Below are 22,879 nucleotides of genomic sequence, written 5' to 3' on the forward strand. Positions count from 1 at the left end.
TGAACTAGGTAGAAGGCCCTCCATCCCAGTGTAAACACTGTGTAATCTATGCTTGTTGCACCTGTCAAACACACGTATAATATAAATAAATACACTTATGTAAGGTCCTAGTGATATTCCCTGTACTACCAATCTTCAATGATATCAGCTTTCCCATTCACTTGCCAGTCTTTCCTGATATTGCCTCTCTCATCCTAATTCCATGATCATCTGAAACACTCCACTTGGCTCAAGTCTGTCTTAATTCTGAATTATCATGGTGTGATAGGTCAGCTTCCAGAGAGGGGGCTACATTCAAATACAATCTATAGAAGAATTTCATAACAGATAAAAGACCTGCACGTTTTTGCAATATGCAAATTCAAGCAATATATACAAGGACTGTAACAATAATGGTATCAACTAAATGTTAGTAAAACTGGAAGAGTCGAAAAAACAGAAGAACGATGTACCTTTTCTTTGTCTAGATGGATTCCACTAATTTCAAAATCAAACATAAACAGTTCAGCCACTCGCCTATAAATGAAATGAGCCCAGGTTATAATAGGTAATAAAAATTGCTAACAAAAACACTGTGGTTTTTTGTTAAATAAATCAGTCTTTTTGAGCCTCACTGCCAAAAGTTTCTTCAAAACACACACACACAAACACACACACACACACACACACTTTATTTTAAACAAGGAGCTTAATATCCTCAGATATTAAGGCAAACATCAGGCAAAACATCTATCTAACTGGCAATTATGATTGGGTCTTCATGTAAGAGCTTATTCCTTTATTCAGAGAGTACAAACCTGTGAAAGCCACCATAATAATTATTTATTTCAACTCAATCCAAATCACAATAATTAAAAACATAAACGTTTTATATTTGGACAATTTTTCAAAGGCCCTCTGCATGAGATTTTCAGTTTTTCTTCCAGCCAGTAGCAGCTATTTAGAATATTAAATTCTTTGATGCTGTGCTGGAAGCTGAGTTTCTTGGCTAATGAGAATTGTTTTCTTTCTTTTTACTCCTGCTTCATGCTTGGAACCAATTTCAAGTGTAGCACTTTTTTTTTTTTCGTCAATGGTATTTTTTTTTAAAAAAACCAACAACATTGAATGGAAATAATCAAATATTTGATCTACTCTTTTGGCTTTCCTTGAGTTTTCAAAATAGATATATTTACCTTCCTGATTATTACGTCAAATATACCTTGAATGGAAATTTATAGTGTACGTTTATCGTATTACACAATATAGGTCTATTATGTAACAAAACTGTATAGCAGAAACATATGAAACATTTAAAATCACTAATCCTATCAAAGATAATGACTATTAAAATTCTTGTATTTCCTTTCAATCTACTTTTAATGTTATATTATATATTTAGAATAATTAAGGCCCAACCGTATATACTTTTGTATCTTGCTTTTTCTTGTAAAATTATATCACAAACATTGAACAGTTCTCCATGTCTTTAAACGTTCTTCAAAAAGTTGGCTTTTGATGCTTGTTTTGTGTTGTCATATAGACTGCAAATGTTTTTATTCTCCCACACCCATGAACCACAGTATAATAAAAATCCTTGTTACATTTTTTAATCCTCGTTTGTTTCCTTACGATAAATTCCAAGAAATTAATCAAAAAGTATGCACATTGATATATATTACCAAATGCTCCTCCGTAAAGACTTATCAATTTACCCGCAACTAGAGAGGATCCAGAAGTACTATTCTTATTCTGTTTCAACTTTGTCAGCTACTGGCGGACAAAGTTTTGCTTCATTCTATCTTTCCTTAATGGTGGTGTGTCTCGTGCCAGGTACAGAGCAAAGCACCTTACACAAATTATTTCCCTTACATCTCATATGATTCTTATGAAGTACTTTTTATTTCCCTTTTACAAAGGAGAAAACTAGGGCTTAGCGAGCTCTGAAGCCAAAGTCCAACCCCGCAGTTCCATTCTAGAGACACACTTCCACCCCCTTCACACTTGGTGCCACTCTTACAGCTGTGGTACACTGCTATCAGTTTAAGGGCCATCTGTTGCTATTCCTTATTTTGTGAAATGAGAGTTTCACAAAGAGAATCTTTTGCCCATTTTTCTATAAGGAGGGTTCTCTTTCTTCTTTTTTAAGGTAATTTGAAAGGTCTCTTAACATAGTTAATATATTAACACTTTGTCACGTAAGAACCATTTGTCAACATTTGTGTGTTCTGACTTTGAATGTGGAAGCGTTTTGCCATACCAAAGTTTGCAATGTTTATATAATAAAAATCAATGAATCTTTCTGTGGTATGAGTTTGTATCATGCCAAGAAAGACCTTCCACATCCCAAGATTACCACTAGTTTTATAATTTCTTTTAAAAATATTTAAATCTTTAATCAATCTACTTTTTTACCCCAAATGGTTATACATTGGTCTAACATCATTTCCTGAAAACCAAGTCTCTCCCTACTGATGTGAAATGACACTTTTATCACATACCAAATAGTCTTACTGTATATATATCTGCGTCTGTGTCTAAAATTTCTCTATTCTTCCATTGATCTAATTCACTATTCTGGCATTTTTAAGTATAATGCTCTTTAAATACAGCATTTTTATATGTTCTACTATCTGGTATAAGTCCCTTTTCAGTATTTTTTCCTTACGAGAGTTTTCCTGCCTGTTCTGGCATATTTATTCTCTATGACTTCAAAATCATTTTAAGTAACAATAAAAAAATTCTTTATAAATTGGACAGCATTCAACTTATAGTAACAAACATTACTGAACTTTCTTCTTCCTTAAGAATACAGCATGCTTCTCCACTTCGGTCACTTGCATGCTTCCTAGGTATTGTGTGTGTTGCGGTTCTGCACTCTACCTTCCCAAGTTCATTCCAAAGTGTGTTACAGCTTTGGCTGTTCTTGCAACTAGAATTTTCCCTCCATTATATTTTCTGGAGAATGTGCTTATTATAGTCTTTGCATACATGAAAGCTCTTAATGGCTTTGGAAAAACCCCCAAGTTAAACAGGTTTCTTTATGGCCTGGCTTCTCAGAGACTCTAAACTACTAAAATTCTTCAAGCAGGGAAATACATTGATACATCAGATTTCCAAACTTACTGACTGAAGGAACCATTCTGAGAAAAGTTCTGAACATCTCAGAGAACTAGTATTTCAAGGATTGAATCTAAGAATAACATGACGAGTACTCAATTTAAATCATTTCCTCTGTACATTAACTTACAAGACTTTATTAAACCTATAACTCTTTGTTTTCGCCACTGTCTTATATTTTGCCATATGCATGGTTCTAAAATATAGTTCTTTCTGGGTGCTAGCCAACACTCAATGATATCTAAGTGCCATGATACTGCAATAATTATTGCTTCAAATTCTTCTTCTCTCCAAGTTGCTTTTCTTTTCTAGACTGCTGATATTCTATCCAGTTTATTTTCCCCAATATATTTATCATTTTATTATTTAAAAATTCCTATTGGCATTTTTAATAATATCTAGAAATGTGGTGTGTATCCTATCACTACAAGTCCTTTCTATCTAAAATGGTCTGCTAGTCCACTACAATTCTTTATACACAAACAAGGGCATGTCAATCTTCAGTAAATAGAGATTATGAATAATCTTCTATTTTTAACATTGTTGTTATTTAAAGTCAGTACCAGTTTGGTATAAATCTGGCACAATTAATAGGCATTCAACTTTTCCTCGCTTTGCTAATGAAAGCAATATAATGATAAAGCTTTAACTACTGTGATGACACAGCTAGCTTTACTAGTGTCCTGAGCATCAGGACTGATAAAGTGAAACACCACTAGGTACCTGCATACCTGCCAGGCAGGTGAAAATAACCCCTCAAAGACTGAGTTACTCACATACCATGCTGCTCATGTATTAGATTAACAGCAAACTGGATGATCAATTGGTCCCTATAGAAAATGGCTTCATTTGGGGTCAATAAGCCACATACGGAGACAAAATAGGAGAAGGAAACAGGATCAGAAAGAATCAAGTTGTCAGAGGAAGTGTCCCACCAACAAAATGTAGATAAACAGGAACAAACAAGTGAGAAAAAAAAATTAATCTGTGTTATAACATACATATTATAAGCAGCCTAAGGACAAACCCTACTCCATTCACAATTGCACTTGAGCAAAGAAATAAGATATCCAGGTTCCTATATCAAATATTCTAATGTGTTGATTTAAAAGTAAGGCCTTTTTGATGCAGATTTATAAATGTAGCCTAATGAACCAAAGCAAATCATTACAAGGATCTTGACATCCTCCCAGTAGATAAAATTGATTTGCTTATATTTTCTGATAGTATCAATTATGGAACTTTGAGCATAAAGCTAAGTGTAATTACTAACTGTCTACAGGAGTCCACTCATTAGTTGAGCACTGACCACATGCCATGAATGTGTAGGTTCTGAGGATGCAGCTGGGAACAAAACAGACCAAGCCCTACCCTCAAGGAGCTTGCAGTCTGGTGAGATAGATGATTGACAAATAAACAAACAGGATATGTTAGAAGGAATGAGGGCTATGAAGAAAAATAAATCAGGATCAGAGGGTAGAGTCTGACCCTGTGTAAAGATTTTGGAGGAGACACCATTTGAGTGGAGTCCTAGAGAAAGTGCAGGAGTCATACAGATACCTGGGAAGGAACATTCCAGACAGCAGAGGATGCAAGTACAAAGGCCCTGAGGGACAGTCTCCCAACCTCACCTCTAGAGTCACAGTCACAACCACCGCAAAGAAATGAGTGAGTACCTTGTTTCTGGATCAAGGGAATCCACAAGTTTTTTATCAGCTAGTAATTTTTGCAAACTTTGATATAAATCCACATTTGTGTTCAACCTAGAAAAATTAGAAATTTAAAAAATTAGATGATTTTCTAATACCTTATTTTTAACTTTACATGAAAAGAATGGTGTCAGATTGTACCACACACATGCCTAGAAGCTGAACAGCATAACCTACCAGGAACAGTGTAACCATCCATCCTTCCTCCTTTCCTTCCCTTATCTCCTTCCCTTCTTCCTTTCTTTCCCTTATTTTGGAGACAGGGTCTCACTCTGTCACCCAGCACCGAGGCTGGAATGCAGTGGCACAATCACAGCTCACTGCAGCCTCAATCTTCTGGGCTCAAGTGATCCTTCCACCTCAGCCTCCCAAGCACTTGGGACTACAGGCATACACCACCACGCCCAGCTAATTTTTAAATTTAAAAACACTGTAAGGGAGCGCTCAGGACACAGGCTCCAGAGCCATGCAACTGGGATGCAAGACTGGCCCTGTTACTGCTCTGGGACCTTGGACACATTATTTAGACCTTAGGCTGTCGTGAGGATTAAATGAGATTATGTGTGCAGCACACATTTCCTATGTGAATGAACCATGGCCACTGTTGAGCAGTTGTGCCATCCAGAGAGCAAAGGGCCCAACGCTGGGCAGTGGTCCCAACCCACCCCATAGTACCACTAGCAGGAAACCAGTCCTCTTCCCTAAATGCAAATGCCATGACCCCCTCAGAGCTAAACACTGAGCTGGGTCTAGATACAATCTGCACCCTGCTAGGTAGGTCTTCAAGGAGGGATAAGGTTATAAGAACCACTCACCAGTCCCTACTCAGAGATTCAAGGATACTCCTGTTCCTCAGTTGGTTCACAAAAAAACACTGAAGATTTATATGAATCAAAGGGTTTCTGTTACCATTCTCATGGGCCTTCCCAAATACTAGTGAAACGTAGATAGTCATTACCCATCAAAAACATTCACCAAGAAGGGCCAGACTCCCACACATGGATCCCAGAAGTCAGGGAGAGAGTGAGTGTGGAGGCCTACCTCCTCCTAACCTGCTCACCTACCGAGCCATTCCATGGCAAAGGAACAGTAGCTCAGACGCTGCCCGCACTGCCCCCACTGCAGAGGTTTAAGGAAATCTCCCGGTATGTTTTATGTTGGAAGACCCTGAGATAAAGCCCATATTTCAGTCTGTATTTGTCCTCCCACAAAATGAAGAGTGCTTGTCCATGAGACTAGCCCATGTCTAATTTGGCAGGACACAGCGTGCAGAGCGCCTTGAGCAGGCAGCCCACTGCTGACTCCTTTCTAGGGGCCTTTCCCTGAGAGGCAAAGCTTTCTCCCAGGGAGTCCCCACTTTCAGCCCTGTCAGCATGCCCAGTGCCTGCACTCTGCAGGGCCCAGTTCTATCCCACTACGTAAGTTGGTTTTCAGCGGCTATGGGAAAGTCACACACGATTGTGCCAAGGTGAACAAATGTTGGCGACCTGGGGAAAAGCAGCAGCTGCACATCCTGAAGTGTTGGGTCTTCCAAGGAAGCCTCGTCTAACCAGATAAGCCATCACTCTCCTCCTCCAACAATTTCTGGCATATGAAATCATCTTATCGTGTTACCCCCTTTTCCCTGTTGTAAATCCATGCTGGCGAGCCCAGGACTCTCCCTAGTTCTATACAGTGCCTGGCATGGTGCCATGCAGCTAAGTGTGTTGGAATACAGCGCTGTCCACCATTCAGTTATTTTAACAAGCACTATGGAGCTCTCATAAGTGGCTTAAAAACATTTACATTTACCCCAAAATCACTTTAAAATAATTCACTCCATCACAGCCTCAGCCAGAGCCTGCTCCAGCCCTCCCATAGACTTTTACAGCCTCCCTAGACTCCCCTAATGCCAACTCAACAGAGACCACAAGGACACTGTTTATAGAGCATTTTGGCTTCTCGCCCTGTGGCCCACAGCCATCGATGCAACAGCAATTTCATCAAGCGATAATCTAGTAAGTCCAATTTGCCACTAGAACACTAAAAAGCCCTTATTTAAGGTAAGTGATAATGGTGATGACAAGAATCCTGGGTGTCTGTCATCTCAGATTATCAAGTGACACCTTTACATTGATCTCATTTAACCGTCACAAGGACCCTGAGGCAGGGTTAACTTTATGACCCCATTTACAGACAAGGAAATGACTGAGAGAACAGATGACCAGCCCTGAGGCCCAGTGCCCGCCTGCGAGGTGAGCCAATGGCCTGTCCTGAGCCCTCCCTCCGGCCACCCCTGGTCACACACACCTCCCACCCTGCTGGGCGGGGGACAAGCGCTATGGACAAAACTGCCTACGGCTCAAGTCCATACAACCGGATCACCCAGGACTTGGCATGGAGGTGGGGAGGGGAACAGCACGTACTTCTCCACCATGGTGCCAATACTTCTACAAGCTTCTTCCGCAGCTTCTCTGAATGCTGGCTCAGGGTGAGCGATTTTCACAAAATCAGCCTAATAAAAGGGAAAGACGAAACCAAAAGGGAATTTGATGAGAAGCTTTCTTCCAGGATCTGGGGGCGAAAATGAAAACTGGGTTTTAAGATGTGCCATTGGCTTGGCCTATGCATTTCCATTACTGACTTTTTCCTAAGCGAGTAAAGCAAAGCAGCTTCTTTCTGAACATTTAATTCTGTTATTCCTTGAAACCAAGTTTGTTTCAGTCCAAAAAAAGACTTTCGTTAACTTTATTTCAGAAAAGTTTTTCTCTTTCAAATATAAACACCAAGCAAATTCTTTTTTTTTTTTTTTTTTTTTTGAGATGGAGTCTTGCTCCGTCGCCCAGGCTGGAGTGCATTGGCGCAATCTCAGGTCACTGCAAGCTCCGCCTCTCGGGTTCACGCCATTCTCCTGCCTCAGCCTCCCATGTACCTGTGACTACAGCTGCCCGCCACCACGCCCTCTAATTCTTTATTTCAAAAGAGCAGACACTGGTTTCAAATATTCTACAACTTTCTGGCTAAAATTCTTTGCCATGGTTTTCACATGTTAACTTATCTCCAGAAAACAACTCTTAGAGGCTTAACTGACACACAGTATAGTTTCAAAACCCATTTAACTACATTCTAGTCTTTGATTTAACTACATTGTAGTCTTTGTGCAGAAAACAAAGGCACAGTCTCTTCATAGTCCTTTTAATAAAATATGAGTTCATAGTCTGCATGTAATACTGTATACAACTACTACTGCTGCTGCTACTTAAGTCATTAGAAATTAAAATGAGTGACAATTCTTTTTTAAAAAGATAAAATGATGTAAAACTAAATTTTTGTTTTCATGTCAATTGTAACAAAAAGCAGAGAAACTACAAAACACTACATATTTTCTTTATTTGCCAAGAAAATGTGTGAGTATAACATGAAATAAAATCACCACAAGATAAAATTTCTTAATTTTACTATCAAATAGTTTTTAATGCCAAAACATTTAAATCCATAGTTTGGTATATTTGCTGTAACAATTGGTAACGATAAAATAACATTAGTACCAAAGTACCTGAAAAATGAGTTACATAAATTTACAACATTTTTTTTTACAAATTACTATCTACAGGTTGTGAATTTATAATCAATATTAAAATTCAAAACACTAGCATACATATTAAAAACTGATTTGTAATAGTGATGAGGAAAACAGTTCTGTTACATAAAAACTGTATTAAAAAAAAACCAAAATAAAATGACTATTTGGTGAAAAACAGTTTATAAAACAATTGCCTTATAACAGTACTAATCTTACTGACAGGTTATATCTTAAAAATTCAAAACAGAGAAAGGTTCTTTTATACCCAGAGAACTACATATATAAATCACATCTTTTTTTTTTTAAGTTTTCAAAATGAGATATTATTATACATGATAAATACTAAAAATGTCAAAATAAGATATAGGGCGGAGAAGTTAAAATCTTTTAGTGCAGACCAAAAGCAAAAATGTAGAAAAAAGTCCTAGAATACTGATTAAGATGAAGACTGAGACAACAAATACACAGTGAATTCTGGGATTTGTGACAGCCATGCCAAGTCACCCGTCAGTATCAATGGACAATGATTTGATACTCCCACAGATACTCGAATCCACAGATGCTCAAGTCTCTGATATAAAATGGTGTAGTACTTGCATATAACCGACACACAGCACACCCCAGACATCAAATGATCTCTAGATTACTTGTAATACCTAATGAATGTAAACAATATGTAAATAGCTGTTACACCGTATTGTTTTATGGAACAGTGACAAGAAAAAAAAGTCTGTACATGTTCAGTATGAATGCAAATTTTTTTTCCAAATATTTTTGATCCAAGGTTGGTTGACTCCACAGATCCCCCAATCTGGAGGGCTGACGATACAGTGAAATTCACTAACACAGATTTTCCTTTTCTGATTTCTGTGACACAATTAGGTGAACAGGGTATGAAACCTCCTTTAGGCAGTGCGTTTCCACAGCTCCCCCATCATTCAAAGACACATTTCCTATGCACATACTGGAGGCACAGAACAAAAACCCAGTACAACAGAACTACCCAGAACCTGCAACTTCACTCCAGGGAAAAACCCTTTACAGTAAGATACTTCATCAGTTTTCTTAAGAGCGGGAAGCTTGTGGTGAAAATATAATCATCTGAAAGGTGTTAATGCTCAAGTCAGGTGTATGGGTGGAAGGAAATTTTCCAAAAAAGGAAAAAAAATAAAGATGGGGAGGAGTTATGCTGGGTGAAAGAAGTCAGTCAAAAGGTATACAGGATTCCACTTATGTGACATTCTAGAAAAGGCAAAACTACAGGGACAGAGAACAGATTAGTGGTTGCCAGAGGTTAGTGGGGAGGGGTGGGTGTGACTATACAGGGAGATTTTTGGGGGTTGATGGAATAGCTTTGTATCCTGATTGTGGTGAGGGCTGCACAAACTTACACGAGTTAAAATTCATAGAACTGTACCATCCTCCAACAGAAGTCAACTTTACTGTATAATAATTTTAAAAACAAGTACATGTTTTTTTTAAAGATGGAGAGGCTAACAAACTTTACAACCTTTCCAGGTAAGGATTCATGAGACCTGAGCAGCCAGCCAGCCCTGAAATGGTTGGAACAGGAGAAAGAAGAAGAGCTCGACAGGTACCCTGCCTGGGCTGGCAGCCCAGCTGCACCACATGCTGGCCAGCTGACAGCGGGCGCATCCCTTCATCACCCAGTGCCTTTCTTCCCTCTTGTGAAAATGGAGATATGCTGAGAAGGTTACCTCAGCTCATCCAGGGAAACCTTCTTCAGCTAATTAGGCTGTAGAAAGGACCTACAGCCTAGTTAAATTTCCAAAAACAAGTTAATGCCAGAATATAAACTCCATGAAGTAAGAGATTGTGTCTGTTTCATTCCTGCATGTATCCCTCACGCCTAGACAGTGTCTGGCACACAGTAGGTGCTCAACATTGACTGAATGTGAGGGAAAAACCTATGTAGTTCTATACCATACAAACAGGATCATAAATGATCACTATTTAAATTGTGTGCTGCTTTCCTTAACAACGGTAACCAAGAGTCAGCTCCTTCAGGCTGATAGAAAATCCTGCTTCTTGCAAATGAGTATATCGAAGAGATATCTGCACTTCCATGTTTGTTGCAGCTCTGTTCACAACATCCAAGATGAGGAAGCAACCCACGTGTCCATGAACAGATGAATGGACAAAGAAAATGTGGTACTTACACACAATGGAATGCTATTCAGCCATAAAAAAGAATGAGATTATGTCATTTGCAACAACATGGATGGTCATTATGTTAAGTGAAATAAGTCAGGCACAGAAAGACAACCATCACATGTTCTCACTCACTTGTGGGACCTAAAAATAGATACAATTGAATCATGGAAATAAAGAGAAGGATGGTTACCAGAGGCTGGGTAGGGTAGCAGGGTGGTATGGGGGAGGTGGGGATGGTTAATGGGTACAAAAAAACAGGAAGAATAAGACCTACTATTTCATAGCACAACAGGGTGACTACAGTCAATAATAATTTAATTGTAGATTTTAAAATAACTAGAAGAGTATAATTGGATTGTTTGTAACACAAAGGATAAATGCTTGAGGGGATGGATACCCCATTTTCCCTGATGTAATTACTATGCATTGCATGCCTCTATCAAAACATCTCATGTACCTCATGAATATATACATGTACACACAAAAATTAAAAATTAAAAAAAAAAGAAAATTTTGCTATCTCAGCAATGGATTTCCTAGCTGGTGAAGAGTCTAGGTATATACTTCTATTTCAAATTTAAAATGTTAAAAAAAAAAAAGTCTTTACAATCATTTTAATGTCAAAACTTGGTTTTTAATTAAAAAAAAAAGGCATTCCTAAAAAGGTTTATTAAAACTGGTTTTCACACCTCTTATGAAAAAGAAGTGGCTCACACTTATAATCCCAGCACTTTGGGAGGCCGAGGCAGGAGGTTCACTTGGGGCTAGGAGTTCAAGACCAGCCCGGGCAACACAGGGAGACCCTGTCTCTATTAAAAAAAGAAAAAGGGGAATTTTGTCGTAAATGTACACATAAAGTGTTCTTAGAATTTTGGGAGAAGCTCTCATAAATGAAGAATCTCTGTCAAATGAATATATATGTAAATATATATTACCCAAATATAGCAAATATTTGCTATATTAGTATTCATTCATTATATATTACATGTATATTTTATTAAACATACATATTAAAGTACAAGTTCTAAATATCACCTTTTCCTATAATATTTTCCCATTCCTAATGACATATTTCATCATAAAAAATTATACCCAATGGATCTCAAATAGTTTCAGACATTTTTAACTTTATAATCTAATATTAATAGTACACAACAAAGGATAAATTTCACTTAAATTTTAACAGGTTGAAAGAGAGGCAGCTTCAAGTCTGAGGCAAAGCATCTTACCAAGTCGGCCACTCTGCACAAGGAATCCGAGAGCTCATCGAAGATCAGCACGGTCTGGGGCCCAGGTGGGGTGGAACACGCACGGCCCACAAGCAATTCTGCCTTTCTCAAGGCTTTTTCTTGTGCAGCATGAAATCCTTCCGGGGCACTCAGCTCAGGAACTCCAAAAAGACCCTTCGAACCAAAGAAGACGTCTCATTTATAACCAAAATTCAAAATTGTGCTTTTTTTATATTTACTAAAATTACTTTTATCATAAAGGAGATCTTGGCTTTCATTGGTGTATCATGTTATACCTGTGATCACGGATACCACTATCATACTCCCCATATCACTCCACATAAATTACACTAAAAATGTTTTCAGAACATTACTTTTCTTCAATTTTTAATTATTTTCTGGAAAAAAAAAACAACAACAATGGTATGGGTTCAAAATCCAGCTGTCACTTCTACAGAACCTAAGAGTGGCCGCAAAGATTAAATGAGATCATATATGTAAATATATATATATACAAAAAGCAGTGTTTGGCACATAGCATTTACAAATGTTAGCCATAATTATTATTAGCTTATAACCCTGGTCATGTTATTTCTCCTCCTAGGCCTCATATTTTTTTCATCATGTACAATGAGAATGACAATACATACCTTATAGCATGGACACAGGTACTAAGTATACGTAAAGTACTAACAGCAGCATCTGACAGAGTGAGATCTCAGTACATAGTACCAATCATTCTACAACTATCAAATAGGGAGGATGACTTCACTATGAAGCAATAGATACTTTAGAAAAATTTAATGAACATATTAAAATCATAGGCTGAAACTGGGAGCAAATTTTATACATTCGAAAGACATTTCAATATCTTGATAAAAACAAAAATCACTGATCTAATGGGAATGACCATTCTCTTGTTACCTATTCAATCACGCTTGTTAGCACACTCAGGAAGGCAGGGAAAGAAAGCATTTAATATGCACCTACCGCATACCATGAAGTGTGCCTGCTACTTTATATATGTTCTCATTTAAATCACACAATCCTACACAACAGAGTATCATTCTTTTACAGATCAGGACACATGCTTTAAGAGGTTAGAAAAAACTTGTTTGAGGTCACAAATTAATATTGGGAAAGACAGAACTCGAACCGGCTCTGTACATCTGTAAAGCCCACACTTTTCCATACTTTTCTATTACAACTTATCTGTTTGAAAGTCTCTCCTGAAAAGGTGAGCTTCCAGACCCAAGAGCCCTGCCCTTCATTTCTTTAACTAGCTATCCAATAGACCGTCTAACACACGGGGGAACTCAACGGAAGAAACAAATGACCGGAGCAGATGCTAGGCTTTGTTAATTCACTTTGTAGGTGCTTAACACATAGATTTTCAGAAATACCAACAGGTAAACCTTCAGGCCTGACAAGCCCTACTGTTGCTACAAGAAGGGATGGATGAAGTTAAGCTAGTAATCGCTCTTCAAAATATATTACAAGTTAAAAAAATAAAAGGAAGTCAGTGGGGGACAAAGCAGAATCAGGACCAAACACAAACGTCATCTTTATACTGATTTAATCTGATTCAAGCACAGACTACTTCCACTTCCCAGTACAAGCTGCCCATATTGCTCTCGGGAATTCTAACTCTCGGATTACCAGTGACCCTAATGCTAAAAAACTGAGTAAACCTTTCTTTCCAAGGCAAAAACCAACTCTAAAATTTGAAAATCAGTGCCCAATATCATATACAAAAGAGAAAAATAAAGCTAAAATTAGTTATATCTCATCCACCCAAAATCAGGCTTCCCCTCACGTCTTTCTGCTCAGCGCCTACAAGTAGTTCTCACACCAACTATGTTCATATCAACACTACATACCCTTAAGGAAGGTGGTGTAGCAAATTTCACACAAAATAATTTTAAAATCGACAAAGCTGATAATGGAGATAAAACAAGAATCACACACTTTAGCTCAGTGCAACAATACCCTAGAGTTCTCTTTAAAAGGCAATACAGTATAACGAAATTTTAAAAGGCAAAAATAAAAGTAATTCCTAACCTAAAACGGACAAAATGTACAAACTCCAAGTAGAACAGGCATCAGGTAAGTCCTTTCCAACCTTGCCTTTCTCTCACCTTTCACTAGACAACGCAGTCTAGTGACTTCCTGGGGTAAGAAATCAAAGTGGCCAATTCCATGGCACTATGGGAAGTGAGACTCGTCTCAACAGAGTTTTGTGTTTTAAAACAAGGAAGCCCAAAGCTTTGAAATAAATTAATAGGTGATGGAATTTCAGGTATTAATGAAATTACCATTACTCGACTGCAGGCAGCCGTGTCCTTGCAAAAAGACCATGTGATACCGCCTGTGAACGCACAGGGATAGGCCTCTTAAGGCAGGACTGTAGCGCTGAAGCTAAAGGGCTTTAGCAGGGGTGCGCCTGAGTGTATGCAGAGAGCGGGTCCTGGCAGGCCGAATTCACCGCCACTGCCAGGACGAACTATTCAGATTCACGTGGAGCAAGGGGCTCCTGCAGAAGCAGTTCCTGAACCCGACACTTTGGGGAGGAGACCACTAAACCCGGCCCCTCAAAGCAGAAGTGACCTTGCCCTCATCGAGAGCGCACACAAGACGCCACTGTAAAAGGTGGGTTCGCTGCCCGCCTCCTCCCAGGCCCAAACAATCTCGCCCTGAGTGTCGCTGGCCGCGCGGAACAGGGGTCGGCTTAGCTCGGGGACTGAGGGGAGCTCCTCCTGCGCCGCTCACCCGGCGCTCGCCGAACAGGTCCAAGCGGCTGCCCTGGGGCTTGACATTGAAGGCGGCGCCCACGGGAGACCAGCTGGTGCTGACCCTTCGGGCCCGGATCCCGGCTTCGAGGATTCCCCGGCCCGCCCGCCGGGGCGGCAGAGCTGCTGCTCTGGCTCCCAAGCCGCCCAGCCTTCCGACGCACAGCATTCTATCACCGGAGCAGTCCCTTCCTCCAACGCAGACCCCCGCCCTGGTGCTTTCGCTAGGAGCGCGGGCTCCGCGTTTCCAAGACAGCAACCCACGCCGCCCCACGTGACGGCCCCGCTTCCGGGTCTGGGCGCGGCCTCAGGACGTGGGCACGTTGTCGTCCAGAGAGCAAGAGCGTCGCTCCCCCTCGCCTTCTCGGCCGCCCTCCGGCCTTACCGCCCCCTGTGTCCAGAGTAAGGAAAGGCTAGAGTTGCGCTTCCCTCCCAAGTTGACTAGTGGTGGGCGCGGGCAAAATCATGACATATATTCGAATTCCAGTGGACATTCTTTGAGAGACGGCAGGTACTTAAGTAAACAAGAAATGCCCACCATAGGCCTGAAGGAGAAGTTTCCCTTTTAACCTACTCTCTTGGTAAATTTATCCTGCACTGTCTGTTTGGTGTCTCTGTCTGGTAACTTTTTACTCTTGCATAGCTCAGTTAAAAATTTTAGATGGGAAATAGTGAAAGAAGTCTAATGGGATTTTCCCTCCAGGGTTTCAGAATTGCCTGGGACCCGTGAACCCTTTTTTCCTTCCCCTTTCTCTCTTTTGGAATGGATTGTCTACCCTATGCCTGTCTGCCCCCGCCAACCCCCCAGTCTTTTAGAAGTGGATTAACTTGTCTGGTTTCAAAGGATCTCCAGATGGAGAGACATTTTGCCACACGATGAATCACACAGTAAGTCTCCTCTGTAGCTTATTTAAATGATGTACGTGGTGAGAAGAGTTGATGTGGAAAGTGTTAAGACTTTTGGAAATGTTGAGATGGTACGAAAATGTATTTTGCACATGAGAAGGAAATCAATTTTGGGAACCAGAGGGCAGATTAGGTTGAACTGTGTCTCCCAAAATAGATGCTGAAGTCCTAACCCTCGGTACCTGTACATGTGACCTTATTTGAAAATATGGAGTTTGCAATTATGATTAAGATGGGTCATACTAGATTAGGGAAGCTGTTCGTGTAAGAAGAAGAAAATTTGGCTGATACAGGAGGAGGACAGCCACCTGAAGATGGAGGCGGGGACTGGAGTGATGCTGCCACCAGCTGCCAGAAGCTGGAAGCAGCAAGGCCGCATCCTCCTGTATCCCCTTTGGAGGGAGAATGGCCCTGCTGCTACAGTGATCTCAAACTTCCAGCCTACAGAACTGTGACAAAGTCCATTTCTGTTGTTTAAAGACTCCCAGTTTGTGTACTTTATTAGGGCAGTCCTAGAAAACAAATAGAGATTCATGTCTGGCAAATAATGATCAAACAATGATTTGTTGGATAGAATGGTGATTAAAACCTAGGTTAGAAAATGAGCAAAGTGGGAGGGAGAGCACCAGGACAAATAGCTAATGCATGCAGGGTTTAATACCTAGGTGATGGGTTTATAGATGCAGCAAACCACCGCAGCACATGTTTATGTAACAAACCTGCACGTTCTGCATATGTATCCCAGAACTTAAAAATACATTTTTTAAAAAAAAGACAAAATGAGCAGTGTCTACAGCTTTCTGGAGTGTGACAGCATCACCAGCTTAAAGCTGTTACTAGTACTAAATGGAATAAACGTTTCCCTTTACTTTCCCCTTAATGTCCTCAGAAACACAGATGAGGGATACATCTTCATGTGACTCCTTAGAGCACTAAAATGGATATCAAAACACTCTTCCCACAAGACACGCACAGACAAAGGATTCTTCAGATAATAGGAATGATAAGAAATGTGAAATAAATTAGAATAAACCATGCAACTATTTTAAATATTTACTCCTGGAAAGATAGTAAGTTACACAGAATCAGTTTTGGGAATAACTTTTCCGTTTTCACCTTTTTATGATTATTGTAATAATTGGAGGAATTAATAAAGTAAAACCATCTGAATAAGTTCATCCCAAGCTGATTCTGATGGATGGTGTGGCAGATTTATAAACTCTCCTCTGTCACGGGCTGCTGAACAGAAGGAACCCTGTGACACTTGTGTCATCGTCCTCATCAGCAAACAAGCCATTGAACCTCTCTCCTCCTGTCACGTGCAGCCACACCTCATCCCCGAGCTTCAGCTGCAGGACAATGCCGCCAGAGGCCTGGTCCTCAGAGCTCATGTAAGCGTCTTTGGTGTGCAGTATTTTTACTCCATTTTTGACCAAAGACACCTGAACATTCCTGGAGAAAACAGTGATGTGGTAGGTAGAGTAATAGACCCCAGCAATGTGGCACGTGAATTTCCCTGTTGCTATATCATAATGGTTGAATTCATTATACAGGATCTTATCAAATTTAATGGGCACATCTGAAGAAGGAAACTTGCTCAGCACCGTGAGCCCCACAGTGAAAGCACTTTTTGGCAAGACTAGAGTCTCACCGATTTTCCCTTTCTCTCCTCGATCTCCTTTCCAGCCTCTTATTCCCCGGACTCCTGGCTCACCCTGGAGCCCCATGGGTCTAGCTTCTCCCTTGGGACCAGGCTTTCCAATAGGGCCCATGGGGCCCGGTAAACCAGTTGGGCCCAAAGGCCCAATGTTGCCCCTTGGCCCCTCAGGACCAGTGGGACCCACGTCACCCTTATTCCCCTTCTGCCCCTGAGGCCCAGTCTCTCCTCGGAGGCCTTTCTCTCCCATGGGCCCTGCAAGCCCCTTGGGGCCATGTTTTCCTGGAGATCCTCTTGAGCCTGGATCACCTTTGATGCCTTTTGCTTCAACTTTTCCATCTGCTCCTAAATAGAGAAAGAGCAAATAAAGAGATAGTTTGTGAAAGATTCCCTTGTGAACAACTTTGGTTTTTCTATAATTGAGCTCACAAATGAAACAAAGTAGTGCACAGGTTCAGTATATGCCCAGAGTTTAAAATTCAATTACTCCATCTGGGTGCAGTGGCTCACACCTGTAATCCTAGCACCTTTGGAGACCGCGGCAGGAGAACTGCCTAAGGCCAAGAGTTCAAGACCAACCCGGCCAACATAGCAATACCCTGACTCTAAAAATAAATAAATAAATAAGAAAATAAAATTCAATTACTCCAGCCCAGCTCAGTGGCTCATGCCTGTAATCTTAGCACTTTGGGAGGCCAAGAAAGGCAGACTACTTGAGTCCAGGAATTCAAGATCAGGCTAGGCAACATGGCAAAACGTCATCTCTGCAAAAAGTACAAAAATTAGCCAGGTGCAGTGGCACACAACTGTAGTTCCAGATACTCAGGAAGCTGAGGTGGGAGGATCGCTTGAGCCCAGGAGGCTGAGGCTGCAGTGAGCCATGATCAAACCACTGCACTCCAGCCTGGGCAACAGAGTGAGACCCTGTCTCAAAAAAATAAATAAAAGTCAATTACTCCAGTTACACACGTGTGTGCACATGGACACACACACACACACATCCCAACACACCTTTTGACTACTGTCTACTAAATTAGTGTCAGGGCTCATGTTAGAAATTACAACCCTACCATCTAAGTCTACCATGCTGGCTATTAAATATGTCAATCCATGACAGAAAGCACTCTGCAGAGTAGAGACAGGCAGATTAACTGGCACTCAACCCTCGTCGTGACATCCTCTAAAAACCTCCTCCCTGGAGTGAACATAAAATAAAGCCTGCATCGAGGCATTGCTCTCTCCCGCCCAACCCCAGCCCCAACCCATCTATCCCACCAGCAATTCATCATCTACAGAAACCTTGCTGCTTCCTTGCACCCCCACCCATACCAAAGAGCCGTGGTTGCAAGTGTGGACTCTGAGGCTAAATGCCGGGTTTCCATTCTGTCCCCACCACATATGCACACAGGACGTCAGATGAGCTAGTGAGCCTCGTGCCTCTGTTCCCTCACCTATGGAACTAGGGTGATAAAACTTCCTAGTGTCTGGGGATGTTGCATTTGGTGAGTCAGTACATGAAAAGCACAAAGTGAAGATTACACAAGTTTGCCGCTACGACTACATCCCGACCCATAAGGGACCAGTTCTAGTGCCACCTCCTCCATGCAGTGCTGCCAGATGCACCAAGTCAAAAACTCAGTCTCACTCCTCAGTGCTCGTCCACTGCAAGGTTCAAGGTTCAGCAAACTACAGCCGCAGGCCAAATTCAGCCTCCCTCCCACAAGCAAAACAAACACGGTTGACTTTTTTTTTGTTTTTCTGGTTTTTGTTTGTGACAGGGTTACCCACTCTGTTAGCCAGGCTGGAGTGCAGTGATGAGATCATGGCTCATGGCAGCCTCAACCTCCCAGGCTCAAGCGATCCTCCCATCTCAGCCTTCTGAATAGCTGGGACTACAGGCATGTGCCACCATGCCTGGCTAATTTTTTTATTTGTATAGACAAAGTCTCAATATGTTGCCCAGGGTGGTCTGGAACTCCTAGGTTCAAGCAATTCTCCTACCTGGGCCTCCCAAAGTGTTGGGATTACAGGTGGGGGCCATGGTGCTCAGCCATGGTTTGCATGTTTAAATGGTCACAAATAATATTCCACAATACATGGAAACCATGGGAAATTCCCATTTCAGTCTTCACACATATGGTGTTACTGGAACACAGCCATGCTTATTTATGGAGCATCTATAGCTTCTTTTCACTACAAGGGGAAGTTAAGTAGTGGTGACAGATCTGTATGGCCTGCAGAGTCAAGAATATTTACTACCCAGCCCTCTGCAAAGCCTGCCAATCCCTGCAGAATCCTCCCATCTAGAGAGTAAGAACTGTGTTGCCTTTATTGGAAGATTATAATCAGCATGGAGGACTTGTCCATGGTAATATTGTTAAATAGTCGACAGCTCAGAATTAGAGCACCATAAATAGGAACTTCTAAACTCATTCTCCCTTCTCTCCACTCATCCCATCCTTCCCCGGGCTGCCAGGACGTCCTGGTTCTCCTAGGTGGAAAAGAAGAAAACAGGCATGAGTTGAAATTCCGTTTCTGATTTTCTGGCCATTGGTCTCCATCAGCCATGTGTGTTGGAGAGTCTGGGGGTGACCCCTGACCTGAGGGGTGCTCTGTCCTCCACACGAGTGCAGGTGGAGAGAGGCAGGCATGAGCACTTATCTGGGGTGGGATAAGTGATCTAAGAAATGAACTGAGTGACTTCCCAAGCGCCAATCTCTAGGATGTGCCTAGAGCGCACAGCAAGACAGGATGAGGAGGGAGTGTGTGCAATGGGGACTGACTGTCACAATTGATTGTGTTCCTCTCCCGTGACAAGGACTTGGGACGTGGTCTGAATGTTGGAGGTGCAAGGAGGTTTCCTCACTCTGTTTCTCTTCCATTACTCTTGAGGAGAGTGGAACGGAGGATTTACTAGCCTCCTATGAAAACACAGATGACTATGGTTATGTGACACTATCCCAAGATAGAAGAGAGAGTTCTGGAAGGATCCCTCTAGTGCCTTAGACTGGGGGAAATGCCACTAATCAAGCTGGCAGAGAACATCAGGTGAGTGGGGCTCTGCCGACTACACTCAAGTCCTTGTGCTCAGAACAGGCCCCCCTGAGCCCGAGGTCGGCGTGCTATCCGTCAGCAGGTTGAAGATGGCTCCAGCCATGGCAGTAGAGTGCTCACTGGGCCACAGCTCACCCCAGACTCTGGCTTCTCACAAAGCAGCAGACATCCCCGTACTTCAGACCCACTGAAGTGGCTGTGGGGCGACAGGAGCAGGCGGGGCCGGCTTGCAGGTCCTGAGACAGGACCGACACAGGCAGACTTGTTTCTGTCATGATGTCTGTTCTCCTGGGACACCAGCGCTCCTGAGTGGGGCCTTGGTCAGCGTGGGGCCTCTGAATGGAAGGGACTCATCCCTACATTTGCCCCTCCCTGCACTCCCCTCCCCTCCCCTCCACTGGCTGCTCCCCTGTGTCTTCCTCTCCTTCCCTCTTTTTGTTCCCCTGCTTGGCTCTCGTTTCTCCCATTCTCTAGGACAGTGGCCTCCGAGCTTTCATGATCATGCAACCACAACTCACAAAGCATGAACACAGACCCCAATCAGTAGACATTTATATGTTTCTACATTATGCACAGGTAGTATATGAAAAATATGTTTGGTATAAAACATATACAAAAATACACTTTAAGATGATAAGATAAAAATGAAGTAAATTTTTAGTGCGAGCAATGTGATTGAATATCCTTCTAAGAAAGAATATATATTACACATAATACCTATGAATTACATAGAAAAAACAGATATAACATTTGCTTCTAAGAAGTATGTAAAACTTGAAAGAATGGACATTGGTGAGCAAAGAGGAGAGAAATTCAACAGGAAGAGGTAGAGAAATTTGGTATTGAATATAGAAGTGTTTGTCTTAGTTCTCTGTATTTTTTATCACCTATTTATCTCCTTTTGTGTGTAATATTTTATAACAAAAATTTAAAAAATGAAAATCCTAAATATTCAGAAATAAAATGCACACAGACACACACACACACACACACACACACACACACACACACCACTGTGGTCACAGTGTGAAGGCAGAAGACCTGATTGCATTAAGGGTAAGGTTTTGCTATTCATTTGGACTGGGCTGTTTGCTACTGGGGGACTGGAACAGTCTCAATGAGCTGGAGATGTGAGCCAGAAGAAGACACCTCACAGAGCAGATGGGCCAGTTGCTTCCTGGTGACCCTTGGCTTCATCCAGCCCATTCAAAAAACTATCAGGCCACCAAATGCCATAAACTGAGACATGTTAGAAACACAAACTTATCTGTAAAAAGGTCCATAGAAGTTTTGATATTTTCTTTCTAATGCCACTGAACTGTGCTCTTAACCCAGATGGATCATTCTGCATAAGTCTTAGATATGTGACCCTATGGTCAAGACCAGGGCTCAAGAATGGTACCCCATTCAGAAACCAAGTCTATTGGTTGTTGTTATGGAAACCACTCAGACTTCCCAGCTTTGGCAAATCTCCCTCCCAGAGGATGGATCCTGTCCCCAGATACCCAGACCCTGGGACAGGGTCCCAACCTAGGTCATAGATTTATAAGCAGCAGCAGTATGTGTCATCTGTCACTCCGCATCTCCTGCTTCATGGCATGATGCGGTATTAGCTCTCACCTGCACTGCAGCTGGGTGCTTGCTGCCAAATAATTCATGATCAGATCTCTCTATTGGCCTCATGTTGCCAAAAATCCAACATACCTGTCACCTGAGGTGGGAGGATCCATGACATCGTATACTACTGAAAATGTTCTGCGGTGTCAGAGATGAGAGAATCCAGGAGGGCAGGGGTCATGGCGATCTCGCCCTGTGCTCTCCACCAGCACCTGGCACAGAGTCTGGCATGGATCAGACCCCATGAGTGTTTCTGGGCAGATGGGTGGATGGATGACTGGGGTCAGGCCCCAGTGAGTGTTGCTGGGTGGATGGATGGATGGGGTGTGAGTGGGTAGGTGGAAAATCGCACAGATGATGAGTGAATGAGATGAAAGGAATGAAGAGAGAAATTGAAAGGCAGCCGAAGCCGCCAGATGAGTACCTGCATCCCCTGTCACCCTTCGCTCCATCTTGTCCATCTCTTCCAGGCGGACCATTGTGACCGGGGTTCCCAGGGATGCCAGGGTGCCCTTGCCTGCACATGTCCTGTGAGCTTATGTTCCCTGTGCAGATTTCAATGGCAAGCAGAAGCCACCAGATCCTCATGGTTCAGATGACAGACTCTGAACTGAAAGAGGGAAACAGAAACCCAAAGGAGAAACCTTTGTTGCTGGGGCCCTGGACACAGCCTGTGTTCCATGCAGTGGGAAATGGATGAGCTGTCCCCTGCCCCAGACCCACACCTGGACAGACTTGGCAGAAGACTCAGGGCAGGGGAGCAAGCTGGTTATAACCAGGATGACATTGTCCTTGGAAAGTAACACTTGTGATTGGAACCACTCTTCAAGGTGCACGGGCAATTTAAAAAGTCAAGTTTAAGGTCAGGATACTCTTCCATTCATCATTTCACTTTGAAGAAATCACTTTTCTGAACCAGAGACCAATGCTTACTTATCTCACAGGACTGCTGTAAAGATCAAATTTTATCACAATATGCATAAAGGCACATTCCAAATAGTGAAGCAAACATAGCATTACCATCTGATCCAGCAATTCCACTGCTGTGCATCTACACAAAATAATTGAAAGCAAGGACTGGA

At 41.8% G+C, this 22,879-nt stretch overlaps 1 protein-coding gene, 1 long non-coding RNA gene and 1 pseudogene across 5 annotated transcripts in view; 1 reads left to right on the forward strand and 2 right to left on the reverse strand.

Annotated features, from left to right (window-relative positions):
• MIPEP (mitochondrial intermediate peptidase) overlaps positions 1 to 14,891 on the reverse strand; it is a 159,322-nt gene extending 144,431 nt beyond the window's left edge. For 2 of the 4 annotated variants that reach the window (XM_063650613.1, XM_063650614.1), the window contains exons 1-5: positions 14,544 to 14,863; positions 11,775 to 11,948; positions 7,214 to 7,302; positions 4,776 to 4,862; positions 453 to 516 (exon numbers count right to left, since the gene is read on the reverse strand). In XM_063650613.1, coding sequence (XP_063506683.1) covers positions 453 to 516; positions 4,776 to 4,862; positions 7,214 to 7,302; positions 11,775 to 11,948; positions 14,544 to 14,732 — 603 coding nt within the window. In that variant the 5' untranslated portion in view covers positions 14,733 to 14,863. Of the gene's footprint in view, positions 1 to 452; positions 517 to 4,775; positions 4,863 to 7,213; positions 7,362 to 11,774; positions 11,949 to 14,543 lie in introns of those variants that run through there. The other 2 variants (XM_054446835.2, XM_063650615.1) reach the window with 2 other exon arrangements.
• On the forward strand, positions 14,878 to 17,513 carry LOC134738003 (uncharacterized). Its single transcript, XR_010123483.1, has 4 exons — positions 14,878 to 14,965; positions 15,408 to 15,451; positions 16,795 to 16,941; positions 17,023 to 17,513. It is a non-coding gene; the product is annotated as an uncharacterized LOC134738003 (long non-coding RNA).
• LOC129011682 (complement C1q and tumor necrosis factor-related protein 9A-like) lies at positions 16,584 to 22,385 on the reverse strand (annotated as a pseudogene).
• Between the last annotated feature and the right edge of the window lie 494 nt (positions 22,386 to 22,879).

Source organism: Pongo pygmaeus, chromosome 14 (assembly GCF_028885625.2).
Source record: "Pongo pygmaeus isolate AG05252 chromosome 14, NHGRI_mPonPyg2-v2.0_pri, whole genome shotgun sequence".
NCBI lineage: Eukaryota > Metazoa > Chordata > Mammalia > Primates > Hominidae > Pongo > Pongo pygmaeus.